This window comes from Mustela erminea, chromosome 5 (assembly GCF_009829155.1).
Source record: "Mustela erminea isolate mMusErm1 chromosome 5, mMusErm1.Pri, whole genome shotgun sequence".
NCBI classification, from domain to species: Eukaryota; Metazoa; Chordata; class Mammalia; order Carnivora; family Mustelidae; genus Mustela; species Mustela erminea.
The window spans coordinates 142114281-142130572 of NC_045618.1; the positions used below are offsets into that span (position 1 = coordinate 142114281).

The following is a 16292-nucleotide window of genomic DNA, read 5'->3' on the forward strand; positions in this document are numbered from 1 at the left end:
TACTATTCTCTAGTAGTTCTCTAGAGATTACAATATACCTCTTTAACTTTTCACAGTTGATAATGTATACTATTATAATACTATTACTGTTAAAATCTTACATAAAATGTTAAAGCCTTATAGACCCAGACTTTCCCCATCCTTTATGTTATGGTAGTTATATATATTACACGTACACCTCTCATGAATCCTAGCAGACAATGTTATAACTTTCATCTTCAGCATTTTAGTGATTTATAAGAACATTAACAAGTAATGCAAAAAGGAAAAAAAGTCTTGAACTCACTCAGATATTTATCATTTCCAGGGCTCTTCATTCTTTCTTGACTGTCTGAGTTTCTCTCCTATGTAATCTTCCTTTACCCTGAAGAACTTCCTTTGGTACTTCTTGTAATGTTGATCTGCTGGCAATGAATTCTTTCAGTTTCCCTTTATTTTTAAATTTTTTTCTTTGCCTTCACTGTTGGAGGATATTTTTGCTGGTTATAGAATTTTGGATTGAATTTTCTTCATTCAGTACTCTATTTTTTTTTAAAAGATTTTATTTATTTCAGACAGAGAGAGAGAGAACGTGTATAAACAGAGGGGAGGGGCAGAGGCAGAGAGAGAAGTAGACACCCTGCTGAGCAGGGAGACCAATGTGGGACTCAATCCTAGGTCCCAAGCCGAAGGCAGACGTTTAACCAACTGAGCCACCCAAGCGTCCCCATTCAGTACTTTAGAGATGTTCTACTGTCTTCTAGTCTGCATGGTCCTTCCCCAGCATATACTATGCCCATTTTCTCTTGCTGCTTTCAGTAAGTGTGTTGCATCTGGTTTTCAGCAGTTTGATTGTGCAATACCTGGAGGTGGGGTTCTTGTGTTTATTTTGCTTTGTGTTTGTTTAGCATTTTGTTGTTTTACATTTCTGTCTTTCATCAAATTTAGGATATTTGGAGCCTTTTATATTTTAGATATTTTTTCCTGCCTCATTCTCTTTATATTCTAATGTAATATTTGTTGGACTATTTGAGACCATCTAACAAATCCCCAAGAGACTCAATTCATTTTTTTTCTCAGTTCTTTTCTCTGTGTTCTTCACCCTGGAGATGTCCCCTCCTCAGTCTCAGGTTTATTTGCCTTTCCTCCATCATGTCCGTGCAGCTGCATCCAGTCAGTGAATTCTCTACTCCAAAACTTGTGTTTTTCAGTTCTAGAATTTTCATTTCGTTCATTTTTTTATTGTTTCTGTTTCAGTGCCAATGCTTCCCACTTCTCTGCTGAAGTTTTCATTCATTGGAAATATCTCATTTTCCTTATCTGTTAGTTCCAATATTTTGTTCGTTTTGGAGTCGGACTCAATCTATTTTCTTTCCTCTTGAGACTGTGTTTCATTTCTTGATTCTTAGAATGTTGAACAATTTTGGATCATATCCTGGACATTACAAATCTTAAGTTGTAGGGATTTTGTCTTCTATTGTTTTCCTCTGAGAAGTGTTCTTCCCTTTGTCTTGGTGGCTGTGTTCCTTGGCTAGACTTGAACTGCACACTGCTTCTTGGGCTGTGCCTCTCATCTGAGTTCTGCTCTTCTGCTGTTAGGGACGGTACTTAAGTCTATTCCATGTGGGTATAATTCCTGGGTCAGCCCAAGCTCAGATAGAAAGAATTTGGGAATCCCCCTCTGGTGTCTTCCCTTCTGGAATTTCCCCTCTCCTCAGTGTTCACAGTTTTTGGACTTCACTTCTTGGTTTTCTTCAGACAAAATGGCTACAGGGTTTCCCACATATACCCCCACCCCTGCCATGTACTGCTTAGATCTGGCTAGAAGCCACACAAAAGGGATTTACTTGTTTATTTTTCAAAGTGAGTGTGTGACCCCCCACAACAGAGTCTACATACCTGTGTCTCCTCTCTGGTACTTTCAGATAGTTTTTTGGGTTTGGTTTGGTTTGGTTTGGTTTGGTTGTAGTTGTTTAATTTCCAGGCTTAAAATTGCCCTCTGTGAGCAGGTGGGCAGGTGGTCCTGTCCATAAAGGGTCTGTCATGCCTAAAGGTAGAAGCAACTCCATGATGCTTAACGTTTTAGTCAGAGGACAGGAGATAAGCTAATGAGAGCACAGTAATGTTGTAGAAGAAATAAATTAGGTTGAGGTGATCCAAGGACTGACCTTAGGTTAGGAAGGTCACTGAAGAGCTCCAGTTGAGCTGACACCTAAAGAACAGAAGAATTTGGTCCTTCAAAGAGCCCATGGAGAAGTGTTTCAAGTAGGGGCACCTGGGTGGCTCAGTCCATTGAGTGTCCAACTCTTGATCTGGGCTCAGGTCATGATCTCAGGGTCATGAGATCGAGCCCTGCATCAGGCTCTGTGCTAGGCATAGAGACTGCTTAAGATTCTCTCTCTCCCACTCCCTCCACCCCTCCCCTGCCTCTCTCTCTCTCTCTCTCTCTCTCTCTCTCAAAAATAAATAAATAAATAAAAATTTAAAAGAAAAGGAAAAGGAAAGACAAGGTGGGGGGAAAGAGAGAGAAAAAGAAATGTTTCAAGTAAAGGCAACAGCAGATACCAAAGCTGTTAGGGCAGTTGCGAGAGGTCAGTGTGACCAAAGCTCAGAGGATGAAAGGAGGAATGGCATGAAACGAATTCCGGAGACAAAGAGACTGTGTGGAACTGGGGAGGCCTTGATAAGGAACTGGCAATTAATGGTTCAATGTGATAGACTAGGATGGCTATCGCTGTAAGGGGATGCTTACCAAACAGATCTGACCCCTCATGTTGCTTTGTCCGAATAGCCAGACCTTAGCAGGCATGACTGATAGTGTAGTCTTGTGTTTTTTCATTTTTAACGAGGTAAAACAATTTTATTTTTATGGTCTTAGATTCTGCATTGCAGCTAACTTTTGTAATGTTACCATCTATTGTGTTTTGACTGAATAACAAGATTACCCCTAATTATCTGAAGAGGCTATTAAAGTACTTCTTCCTTTTCCTACTACATGTCAGCATGAGGCCAAATTTTCTTTATATATTCCAACCAAATTAACATATCACAGCAGATTGAATGCAGAAACACATCCAGTTATTTTCTAATAAGTCAGACATTAAAGAAAATTTTTAGATATTCAAAATGTCAATCTTTTTAAAAACTATTTTTGTTTTTAAAAACTCAACAATTTTCCATAAAAATGTGCTATTGAACATGTCGTGCTTTTGCCATTTTAAATAGGTCATAATTAAATATTTATAAAATGCCTGTTTTAATTTTCAATACAGTAGATATTGATGGACAGAATTCACACAAACAGTCGCTGTTTGTAGTCCTCAGTAATTGTTACTAATACACATGAATCCCGAAACCAAAGCAGTTGATAACTGCTATGTTAAAGCTATGTTACCTGGGAAAGATAATACATTAGTTACATCGTGAAATCATGCAGAAAGATTTTTTTTTCAAATTTTTATTTAAATTCTAGTTAGTTAACATACAGTGCGTAATATTGGTTTCAGGAGACAGTGTAGTCGTAGGATTGTCGGACCACCCCATCTGCTAGCAACGACAGCTCGAAAGCTAGAAGGCCGTGCGGTGGATTTCTGCAGTGTGTGCGAAATTGAAGTGGGTGACCCTAGCTGCCCCCTGCCCCCACCCCTGAGGTCTCTGACGTCATAGGAAAGAAAATAACATTGCTTTGTATCTAGAATAATATAGTGACCAATAAAACCACAACTAAGGGCGCCTGGGTGGCCCAGTCAGTTAAGTGTCTGCCTTCGGCTCAGGTCATGATCCCAGGGTCCTGGGACCGAGCCCCGCATCAGGCTCCCTGCTCAGTGGGAGTCTGCTTCTCTGCCCGACCCTCCCCACTACTTGTGCTCTGTCTCTCTCCCTCTCTGTCTGAAACAAATAAATAAAATCTTAAAAAAAAAAAAAAAACCCACAGCTAAAAAGAAATGAAAAGCACAAGCAGAATGAAAGAGACCGTAGCAGAATGAGGGGTCGTAGTTCTGGGTAGTCGCGCTGTCCCATGGTTTCTGCGTTAAGAGCAGCTGCCTTCTGTCGGTAAATACGGTTATGCTTTAGCCGTGTGTGTGCACACGGGGGCCGGTCTGATTTCTCTGGGGAGCACTAAAGAGTCCCTGCTTCCTCTCCTTCGGTTTAGATGACAGCGCCTCGGCTGCCAGCAGCATGGAGGTGACAGACCGCATTGCCTCCCTGGAGCAGCGCGTCCAGATGCAAGAAGATGACATCCAGCTGCTCAAATCGGCGCTGGCGGACGTGGTTCGGCGGCTCAACATCACGGAGGAGCAGCAGGCTGTGCTGAACAGGAAAGGACCTACCAAAGGTGGGCATTTCTGGTGCGCAGAGCAGCAGACACTTGGGCTGGAGCAGGGGCTCGTCCCTAGTGGACACACGCGGTTTTCAGCAGTGACCAGTGACGGAGACGGGAGACCAGAATATCAACGAGCTGGTCTCAGGGTTGCCAGAACCCTCCCACGAGGTGGGACAGGGTTCCTTTGGCTGGAAGTCAGTGAGCTGTTCAGCCCAGGGCTGTACACGTGTAGGTGATCAGGAAAGGCTTGGAACCACCCACAGTGGACGGCTGGGGGCAACTGTTGACAAGTTTAGGTCGGGAGTACATTGCGAGGCAGAACCTAGAACCAAAAACCCCACAATCCTTTGGGCTTCCCAGAGGCTGTTCCCCCCTAGAAACTTCTCAGTGCCTCTCCTCTCTTTCTCTGTACTCAGCTTGTCTGCTACCATTCAGTTCAGCCCAGCCAATAGCTAATTATCCTACGCCACAGCAGAGCTCGGAGCCGAGGACTGGGGGCCCAGAGGGCAGGCCCTTCCCTGAGGAGTTTAGAACCCGCAAGGACTTTAGAACATCCCTCACTGCGCCCGCTTGGAGCTAGTACGCTCCTCCCGGGCACAGCCTCCTGTTCCTTTCGAGCCTCCTGCTCTGCTGTCCAGGAGAACGGAGCCTGCTACAGAATCCAGTACCTAGTGGGTTTCCGGCAAATTCAAATCATCATTTCATTTCCCCGTGGCGTGTGTGTGTGTGAAACATAAAAAAAGCAATATTTGTGTTTGAAGTAACTTTGTAGTGACCCTCTTCTTAAAATTTGGAAGTACAACGTCTCATAAAAGCTTCTGTCTTGCTAGTCGCAGTCAGTCCCTGATGTCTGCTTGCAACCCATATCCACTGCTCATCGTCTGCTCCTCGTGGCTCACTTTAGAAAACAGAATGCATCGTGGCTTAAATCCCTTTGATTAAAACATTTGAGATCACACTGGCATGTAAATGTCCCTTTAAAATTAGCTTTTTTTTTTCTTTTTTTTTTTGGTTGTTTGGATTTAACAAATTATTTCACAGTTACCATGTTTTTCTTGGAGTCAGGAGAGGGTACTGTCTGATGGTGCATATGTTACTTTTTTCTCAAGTACTTGGCTACGTTTCACATCTCCATGGAAAGAAATCTATTTCTTTGTCCTTCTGGGTAATTATCACCAGCTCCATGAAGAGATATGTGCTGGGCAATGTCTCCAGATTTCCGTAATTTTATTTTTATCTGAGTATGGTGGACGTACAATGTGGCATTAGTTTCAGGTTTACAACATAGTGATTTAGTATCTCTGTATGCTGTGTTCACTACAAGTGTAGCCATCTGTTACCATGTAACACTACCTCTTGAAAAACCCTTTTATTTATTTATTTAAAAGATTTTACTTATTTGAGAGACAGAGCGCAAGCTGGGGGCGGGGAGGCAAAAAGAGAGGGAGAAACGGGCTCTCCATTCAGCAGGGAGCTTGAACAGGGGTTTGATTAGGACCCGAGATCAGGATCTGGGCTGAAGTCAGATGCTTAACTAAATGAGCCACCCAGGTGCCCCTTAAATAATCCTTTTTTTTTTTTTTTTTTCTTATCAAGCCTTTTATCAAATATAAGCATAATTTTGTTTGTAAGCATAATTTTAAAATTTTATCTTTAAGTAGTCTCTATACCCAATATGGGGTTCAAACTCACAACCCTGAGATCAAGAGTCACATGCTCCACTGACAGAGCCAGTCAGGTGCCCTGTAAGCATAATTTTTTAACTGACTTATTTTGCTATCTAAAACAGCAAAAATTTTTTTTTGCCTAAAACAAAAATAATCCTTTTAAATCCTGTTTTTTTCTTCCTGCTAAGTTAGAGCAATCAGGGTATTCTAAACAGAAAGCAGGTTACTTTAGGAATTCCTGACCTGCTCAGCTTTCCAAAAATAAAACCCTAAAGAGTATATTCAAAATTGTTGCTTCCCATAAAGTGTCAGACTTCCAAAAGTTCTGTTTTTTGTTTTTTTTTTTAAATTCGGGAAAAAATAATACAAGACGCCTACTAAGGAGTTTTCTTCTTTTGATTAAGAGTAAAGTTTGGTTTTTATAAAAGTTCATCTAAGAGAGTAATTTGTTTTCATAGTGAGCTCTATTTCTGTATAAGATTCTCTTCACGAGTAAAAGTAAATCGGAGCATACTAGCCAGGGGTCACCCCCAAGAGATAGAACAGAGATAAGAAAGCTGGTGAGTGGAGTGCAGTGGGCCAGTTTCGCCCAAGCAGGTGATTGCAGGACAGGGAAGCGGGGGCCTGTCCGAAGCTCTGGGTCCCGGCTTCCCTTCTGGGGGAAGCCATGGGGGTGCCTATGCACCTCTAGCTGGAGAGCTGTCCTCAGTAGCCACAGCTCATTTGGGGGATCAGACAAGACGGATCGGAAGCAAACCTCCTTTGCTTGTAAAAGGCCCCATTATTTTTAGTCTCACACTCTCCATTATTTTGGCCTGCCCTCCCCATGCAGACTTGAAGAAGACGAGACACACGGCATGCGAACGAACTGGTCAGAAGCTTCGGGTTCGGCATTTCGAGCTCTGGGTGTACATCTCTGGGCTGTTTGCCTGTGGCAGGAACGGCTGTGCCCCCCCCCCCGGGGGGCGGGGAGCTTTCAAAGCGCTCAGTGGGGTCCAGCTCCGAGACAGCCTGGGCTGGGTGCCGGGTCTGCACAGTAGCCACAGTGTGGCCTGCGAGGCCGTCCATCATGATTCTAATCTCTCTGTGTGACAGAACTTCACTTATGTCAAGAAAGTTCTGTGACCTTTTAGCTTTGACTTACTTCATTATTCTTCGTGGGGCTTCACTTGCATAACAGTGAGAACTACAGTCTCGGGCAAGTAATCACGGTCAGATCAAGTTCATGGCTTCCCGAGACAGGGGGCAGACTGTGGCCAACCCAGCCGATGCCGGGCCTGTGGACGTGGAGTTTACACAGGGGGGCTACGTCGCGGACCACTCTGCTTTGACAACGTTCTCCTGCCCCTGGGATTTTTAACCAGTGATACTGCCCTGGGCCTCAGGAGGTGCTCAGTCTCTACCTGAGCTCCCCAAATTTCGCTGTTCTTCTTTTCTTTTGCCTTTGGTTTTTGTTGTTGTTGTTGTTGTTTGAATATTAAGGGCCGCTCGCCCTGTTCTCCGGAGAACCTCAACCTGCGAGGTTTGCTTTCCTGACATTCGACGGACTCTCAGACGGGGACGTTTGGCATTTTTTAATGATGCTGAGCTTGGGTGACCATATAGTGGAGAAAAGGGAATCAGCTGGTTGGTGAAGGCACATATTTTTAAAATTCTTGACAGTATTAAAGTGCTCCTCACCAGCAGTGAGAGAGACCCCCTTCGAGGTGCTCTTGTGAGTAAAAATTCAGGAGAGCTTCGTGAGTTAGAGTTCACGGCCACAGCATGCTATTGGGGGATAAATGGGTAGAAAGGGGTGGAAGGAGTGCGAGCCATCAGGGCACGGCTAGAAAACCACAGCCCGCCCTTCCTATGGCCTCATCGTGAAGAACGTCTGTGTTATTGGTAACAACAGGGAAAGTGCCTGTACTTTGCATAAAGTCAAGGGCAAGATATAAACATGTATATGTGGCATAATTCAAGTAAATAGTTAAAATCTGTGCAAAAAGACGGAAAAGAACTGAGCCAAGAGTTCACTGATGGCTTGTTTTCCTGAGTGGTAGGATTGGGATTGCTTTTCTTTTTGTATCTTTTAGTTGGTTTCTAAATATTCTTTAGTGTAATAAGCAGAAGAAATTTGTGTTTTAAAAATGACTCCTTGGGGTGCCTGGGTGGCTCAGTGGGTTAAGCCGCTGCCTTCGGCTCAGGTCATGATCTCAGGGTCCTGGGATCGAGTCCCGCATCGGGCTCTCTGCTCAGCAGGGAGCCTGCTTCCCTCTCTCTCTCTCTGCCTGCCTCTCTGCCTGCCTCTCTGTCTACTGTGATCTCTCTCTGTCAAATAAATAAATAAAATCTTTAAAAAAATAAATAAATAAAAAATAAAAATGACTCCTTTCTGGGACACCTGGGTGGCTCAGTCAGTTAAGCATCTCCCTTTGACTCAGGTCATGATCCTGGGGTCCTGGGATCAAGGCCAGCGGGAAGTCTGTTTCTCCCTCTGCCTCTTACCCGGCTTGTGTGCTCCTTGTCTCTCTCAAATAAATAAAATAAATTAAAAAAATAAAAATTACTCCTTTCTTACTCCTGACCCTGATCTTCACTGTGCTGAGAACAACAGCAGGGCTCAGGGCAAATGTCCTGAGGCCAGCATTGGCTCACGCGTGTTCTCAAGAAGGCGAGGAATTGTGATTTGGAGTTAAATTCATAATAAGCCCATTGTATACATGCATGGCTAATTTCCATTTCAGTGCTAGGGGAATGCTATAAGATTTCACTGTAAAATGTAGTCACTGTCCCATGTATCTGGGATTGTCCACTTTGTTATGCATTAACTAGCAAGTAATTCCAATTTTCATTTTACATTTTGCTTGTGGGTACAGACCATAATCTGGAAGCTTGCCTTCTGTAAACTTTAACATACCTTTTGCAGCCTTTTTTATTGGTTATATTCTGAGCCCCATTAATTAACAGATCAGAGAATTACTAAGTAGAACCAAAACTTTCTGGTAGAGACGCTCATCTGCACGTGGGTCCTGCTGTTCTGGGACATCAAGACCTTCCGGTGTCAGGACTTAGCCCCTGAGGCCACTGCTAAAAGCAGCCTGCGGCTCACCTTTCAGTAGCCTCTGCTACCCTGATGCTCACTCCTGATTTTCAGAATCAGTAGGTATGGGTGTACCTACCATTTATTGATTGGCTGGGTACTAGACATCGCAGTAGATATTTTGAATCTGTGATCCCGTCTCCCCGCTCCAGAGGTCTTTGAAGTAGGTGCTGTCAGGCCCATTTTACAGATGAGAAAACAGCCTCTAGGAAATTGGATTATTTACCCTGGGTTACACAAATCCGGGACTGGTCCCCAGGGCCTGGCTGGGCATGCCTTCTTCCCACCATCTGCGATGTGCTGCTTAACGGTATCACTCCAATTTGCATTATTCAGATCAAACCAAATATTCAGGAAATGAATAACCGAAGGACTTCAAACGAGAGCTCTCCTCTCAAGATCTGCAAAGTGCCCCACACAGCATCACTCGTATTTGGCACGTGATGGTGCGAGACATTATGTGTGGTCCCTTCACAGACTTTAGGAGCGAGGCACAACTCACTAATTAAAATTGTACACGCTCTGCAGCAAACGAAATGAACAAATAACTAGTTCTTTATCCTGGTTCAGTGCAGTCAGCAGTTTGAGTCCCTCTCTCTCCTACACTGTGCTTTCTCCTTGTCTTTCGACTTACAGACGGCTCTACTACGGAGCATAACTTTTGGGTTTTTGTTTTTGTTTTTTAATTTATTTGACAGACAGAGATCACAAGTAGGCAGAGAGGCAGGCAGAGAGAGAGGAAGGAAAGCAGGCTCCCTGCTGAGCAGAGAGCCCGATGCGGGGCTCGATCCCAGGACCCTGAGATCATGACCTGAGCGGAAAGCAGAGGCTTTAAACCACTGAGCCACCCAGGCACCCCACTTTTGGGGTTTTTTTTTAAGACAACACACTGTGGTTTCTCTCATTTTCCCCATGAATTGCCTTCCCCGGTTTAGATAGGCGTTATTAATGAATTGTGAGAAGGCTTGGTAGATGTATTCAGTTTCCCAGAGACTAAGAAGGATTGCGTTCAAACTTTGTATTATGATGGGGCGCCCGGGTGGCTCAGTCGGTTAAGCATCTGACTCTTGATTTTTGGCTCAGGTCATAATCTCAGGGTTGTGAGATCGAGTCCCACATCAGGTTCTGCACAGAGTCTGCTTGAGATTTTCTCTCCCTTTCCCTCTGCCCCTCCCCCATTCTCTCTCTCTCTAAAACAAATAAAGAAAATCTTAAAAAATAAAATAAAGAACTTTATATTATGAAATGTTCAAATGTATATAAAAGTAGAAAGAAAAATTCCTTTTATTTTTTACCTGCTTCATTATTGATCAACATGTTGCCAGTTTCATTTATTACCCTTGTGACTTACTTCCCTCACCGCGTCAGGATTAGTTTAAGACAAACCCAAGACATCATATCATTTTATCTATAAATATTTAGTATATATTTCCCAAGATATAAAGATCCTCTTTTTTAAAAAAATCTCTCTCCCTCTGTCCCTCCCCCTCTGTGCTCTCTCGTTCTCTCTCTCTCTTAAATAAATAAAATCTTAGGGGCGTCTGGGTGGCTCAGTGGGTTAAGCCTCTGCCTTCGGCTCAGGTCATGATCTCAGGGTCCTGGGATCGAGCCCCGCATCAGGCTCCCTGCTCAGTGGGGAACCTGCTTCCTCCTCTCTCTCTGCCTGCCTCTCTGCCTGCTTGTGATCTCTGTCTAATGAATAAATAAAATCTTTTAAATAAGTAAATAAATAAAAATCTTAAAAAAACATGCAAGAAGAGTTAAGATTTTAAATCTGCTGAAAGTTGTCAGGCTTCTAGCCCAGCAGATAGCACTGTTTTGTGCTCCCTCTTTCCCCCCGGGTGTAGCAGGATCTTCCTTACTCCTTGTGCAACAGCCGCGGTGAGAGTCCCCCACGGATCACTCCACCCATCCCTGTGCGTGGTCTTCTGTCTTACAGGTGATGCCACACTTCACCTTACAAGTTAATGCATTTTGCGCCGTTGTCCGTACGTCTTTAGGACAGGTTCCTAGCGCAGGACCGCCCATCAGAGGATGAGAGCACGGGTCACGTTGCTGGGTCGTCAGCGACGGGATCTTCCCCAGGACTTAATGACCCACTTTGTCTCACTCACCAAGTAGCAGACACAGTCTGCCTCCTCCGGTTCCAAACGTGGACATCTCATAAATTTTGAAATGGATAATTAGGGTCTCAAGCTCAGGGTCGTGAGTTCAAGCCCCACATTGGGGTCCACACTGGGTGTGGAGCCTACTTATAATAATAATAATAATAATAATAATAATAATAATAATAATAATAAATGAAGCCTATAAATTGATTCCTTCCAGTTTGGGGTCCCTGGGTGGCTCAGTCAGTGAAGTGTTGAACTCTTGACTTTGGCTCAGGTCATGATCTCAGGTCTGTGAGATCAAGTCCCATGGTGGGCTTTGTGCTGGGCATGGAGACTGCTTGAGATTCTCTCTCTCTCTAAAAAAGAAAATAAAATAGGGGCGCCTGGGTGGCTCAGTCGTTTAGCATCTGCCTTCAGCCCAGGTCATGATCCCGGGGTCCTAGGACCGAGTCCCCAAAGTGGGCTCCCTGCTCAGCAGGAAGCCTGCTTCTCCCTCTCCCACTCCCTTTGCTTGTGTTCCCGCTCCTGCTGTTGCTCTCTCTGTCAAATAAAAATTTTTTTAAAAATCAACAAAATAAAATAAATGGATAATTAAGAAGCTAGATTCATAATGGTAAGATATGCTAAAATTAAACTTTGAATTTCTACACATAACCACATACATAGTCACACTTGCATAATTAAATTTATTTTGAAACCTACGGGGATGTTTCACCTATCAAATATTGCATATTGAGTTATTGCTGTGATGTGAATGAAAAGGGTTTTTTGGTCTTCAGGTTGTAACATCTCATGATAATAAGCATTGGTAGGTTTGACTAGTTACCCTCGAATTTCTGCATTTATATCAATGGTAGTTTTGAAAATACGTCATCACAGGTAGTCATCCTTGAAGTCTGAATATTCCAATCCTACCACCTAGAAGGATTTAAAAGAAATTCATTTCAGGCTTAATTGTGACTGTTTTAGACCTGAGATGGCAAATACAAATTTTATTAGAGCCGGAGACTTTCAGCTACCGTGCTGTGGAGTCATTTTGCAGAAAATTTAACTCCTGGTAGTTTATCGAGGACCTTCTCTGAAAGCATATGCCAAGTAATGACCAGCTGTTGGTCCTGCACGTGTGGCTGGACCAGGGGCCTGTCCCCTTCTGCCTTGTGGCTCAGCTCCCTGGTGGGCTATCAGGTCTGGCTACGAACCAACTCAGGGTGGCGAAGTCATGGAAACTCAGAGCACTCTTCCTACATCATTAGGATCCGATTTCAGGGTGGGAAGAGACATCCTTAGAGCACATCTGAACTAAAAATGGGACCTCGGGTCACACTGCCAGCTGGGGACACACTGGGGCTAGCACTGTGGCCCTCGTACCCAGACCTGTGGTCCTGCCCCTACCTACACTCCCCTGCCGCCCTCACTTTGCCAGGCATCGTCCCCTGTCCGTGCCTGGGTGTGCTGGGTGCGGCTGAGGGCACTCGTGGGTCTGACTCTGCCAAAGGTACCTCTGACAGTAACTGACATGAGACGCTAATTCCGCTCCCATCACGTTCTGGGGGTTCGACTGCACCCTGATGGCCAAAAGCATTTCATCATCTGGCTGTAGCCATAGGAGGAGAGCCCCCACTTCTTGTGTGCCTGCAGCAGCCCGGACATGCTGCGCACAGCTCCCACTCTCACTCCTGATCCCTGCAGCGGCCCTGCAGGCTGGCTGGCTGGGGCTACCCATCGCTCACAGGGAAGCTGGGGCTCGAAGGGTCGTGAGTTCTCCGAGCCTCTGTAAGTCAGCCGAACTGCGAGGGAGGCCAGCATGTCTCACCCCTCCAGTCCTCTGTGCTTCTCAGTCTCCCACGAGATTTGAGATTCCAGCCGTCCTGATACGGCTCCAACGAACGCATTCTGAATACACACCGTTTATCATTCCTTCCCCTGTTATTTGAGAAATTCTTCTTTCATGCCGTGTGTCTATGTTTTGCCCCTAGGAACAATTAAAATGTTATTTAAAAGATCCCTTTTATGAACCAGAAGAATGTCTCATCTCTGAGTGTCACGTGGTGGCAAAGGAGTCATTTCTCTTCACACCTGATGAGAGGAAATTATGTCTGAACCTTTCCCTGTGCTGCTTCTCTTCCTCGGTCTTGAAGATCACTTGTCTGAACATGACCCCTTGTAGTGGCTCTTGTGTCCTCCCCATCCAGGCCGGTACTTGTTCACACTGGACACCGGGAGGCACTTTTTTCTTCCGGAACTTTCCCTTTATGGCGGCCCCCTTTCCTCCTTGAGTGGCTGAGCGCATCTAGGTGAGGAAGCACGGAAGCGACCTGCTGAGGCATCATGAGCACAATGGCCACTTGGTTGCAGGCACATTGGGGGCAGCTCCAGCGCTATTAACCAAGTGAGTGGTGAGCAAAACCGGGGGATAGTACCCAGATAGGCATGTGGCCCTAACGAGATCTCTTCACCCCCTCCATCACTCCAAGGTCGGTCACCGTGCCCCTGCCCCATCCTTGGTTTTTCTTTCATGATTTCTCATCAGAACTTAGAGGATTCTGTTTGCTTCTGATGATGCCCTGTTATCGATCATTTTTTTAAAGATTTTATTTATTTTTAAGAGAGAGCACAAGTAGGGGTTGGGGGGCAGCAAACAGAAGGAGAGGGAGAAGCAGGAACCCCACTCAGCAAGGACCCCATTGCAGGACTCGATCCCAGGACCTTGGGTTGATGACCTGAGCTGAAGGCAGACGCTTAACCGACTGAGCCACCCAGGCATCCTCTGTCATAGTTTAATGTACAAGATCTGTTGCCCCAGGTCAGAGAGCCTGCCCATGGAGCTGATCTTTCATGGGCTTCTACAATCACAGCCCCCTTTTTGGGAGAAAGACAGAACTAGGTGATTATGAGACTGAACTTTGAAATTATGACTCAAGAAGAAATGAAATTTTCATAATGACTCAGAAATGGTAACATAACGCCTTCTCTTGGAAGCAAGGCTTTGTTCTTGAAATCCAGCACAGGCCGATCTCCAAATCCTGGCTGAGCACCTTCTGGGAAGGCGTGCCACCTTCACGGAGCCTCCCTCGTCGATGGAGGGGACAGGGGAATAAACAGGCGGTTGCCATATGGTGTTCCGGGGCAGCAGCACAGGCCAGGGCTTTGGAAGCAGGGAGGAGGCTCACCTGGAGCGTGAGGGGACGGGTGGGCAGTCTGGGCCAAGAGGAGCCGCGTGCCAGATGTCCTCTGTGAGCCCCTCTGGGTCCTTCCTGTCCCCTCCTCCAACCAGCTCTGCCCTGCAGGCCGACCCGTGGGGACCTCACCGGCAGGCCCTTGGCCTCTACCTCCCAGTTAGTCTGGGGCATCGGGAGCCCTCGCTAGGGCTTGGAAGGAGAGGAGGGAGAGAGGCCAGAGTATTTACTCTTCCTTGGCTCCTTCCACACGGGGGTCCCTCGGCGGGCCATGTCCTCCCTGAGCATTGCCGCTGCTCCCCAAGCAGGTTTCCTCGCTTTACGTTCGGGCAACTGCTCCTTCCCTCGGTCCGTGGGGCCTGGGACGGGCGTGAGGGCTGCTGCTCTGCTCTCAGCCCAAGGACAGAGCTGTCCCCCCAGGCTGCCTCCCTGGCACACACACAGGGTGGTGAGATCTAGGCGACACCCCCCCCAGCACAGGTGTCCACTGTTACTCTGGAAAGTAAGGTTAGCGTCGCGCCCCCCCCCCCACTCCCCGCAGTATATAGGCAAGGGATAAATTGCCAGGTACAAACTGGCGTGGGGGCGGGAGCTCAGAGAGACCATCGGGAGGCCAGGGATGACAAGGGGGCACAATGGCCTCGGCTGTGGGTCTCAAAGTGTGGTCCCCAGAGCGATGGCCGCACGACCCATGAGCTTGTTAGAAAGGCAGATTCTCGGGCTGCACCCCAGACCCAGCATCGGAAACCCTGGGGCTGGAGCCCCGCGGTCTGTACTGTAACGCGCCCTCCGGGGGAGTCAGGGCCCACTCAGGTGCGCGAGCCTGGCAGAGGCAAAGCTAAGGACGTGGCGTTGTGCTTGTTGGTTTGTGGGGGGCGCACGGAAGACTCTGGGCACGCAGGGGGAGAGAGAAAGCCATACGGACAGAATGAGAGCAGCTTGCAGAGGTTGTGGGAAGCGCCGTAACCCGGGGGTCGGGACCGCGTGCTCTCCTCTCTGGGCGGCTGTGAAGTCGGAGCCTCCGCCCACGCAGGTCCCAGGAGGACGAGACCGCACCCTGCCAGTGGTCCCACGCTGCCCCACAGCGAGCATGTGCAGCTGCCCTTCCGTTCTGTGTCGTCCTGACCACCTGTACCACCATGGGTGGCTCCGGGGCACCGTCGGGGATGGTGGCAAGGGACATCAAGGTGAGGGCCACGGGGAGACGAGCCTGGACGGGGCTGACCGAACTCCCAGGAGACCCTCCCTCGGGTCTAGGAGTCATGCTTCGGAGCCAGGCTGCACAGGCAGGAGCAGCAAGAATGGAAGGGACAGCCGGCGGACGGATGCACCCGCCTCACCTCCTCCAGCTGCTGTGACCAGGGGCCGCACGCTGGGCGGCCTGAAACAGCAGACTCCCTCTCTCACGCTGCTGGAGGCCGGCCGTCCAGGACCAGTATCCCTGGGCTGAGGGCAAGGCGTGGGCACGGCCAGTCGGTGCCTGCTGGCGGCTCTACGAGAGACTGTTCCAGGCCTCTGTCCCAGCTTCTGTGGCTGTTGGCCATCCTTGGCATTCCCTGGCTTCTAGATGCTTCGCTCCCAGCTCTGCCTCTGCGGTCACCTGACCTCCTCTCCCGGGGCCTCTGTGTTCCTTCTCTGTTCCTCACAAGGACACCATCACTGGGTTCGGGGCCCACCCTAATCCCGTATGACCTCATCTTTACTAATTACTTTGACAAAGACCTATTTCCAAATAAGGTCACATCCAGGGGTTCCGGTGGATGGAACGTTGAGGGAACTCCGGTTAGCCCCATCCATATACTAAAACAAAAACAAAAACCAGAATGGAAACAGAAGTAGTGGGCAAAGCAGAGAGAGAAGGCAGGGCAGTGACAATGCCGGTGACGACAAATTTCCTCCTGCAGGGGAGAAGGGTCCTGTCCAGGGGGCATGGCAGATGGGAGAGAAGATGGG

At 47.1% G+C, this 16292-nt stretch overlaps 1 protein-coding gene across 4 annotated transcripts in view; it reads left to right on the top strand.

The window, feature by feature from the left end:
- Window positions 1–16292, top strand: part of EML1 (EMAP like 1) — a 174008-nt gene that overhangs the window by 94703 nt on the left and 63013 nt on the right. For all 4 annotated transcript variants that reach the window (XM_032345246.1, XM_032345247.1, XM_032345244.1 and 1 more), the window contains exon 2: window positions 4133–4315. In XM_032345246.1, the coding sequence (XP_032201137.1) occupies window positions 4133–4315 (183 nt within the window). The remainder of the gene's footprint in view (window positions 1–4132; window positions 4316–16292) is intronic.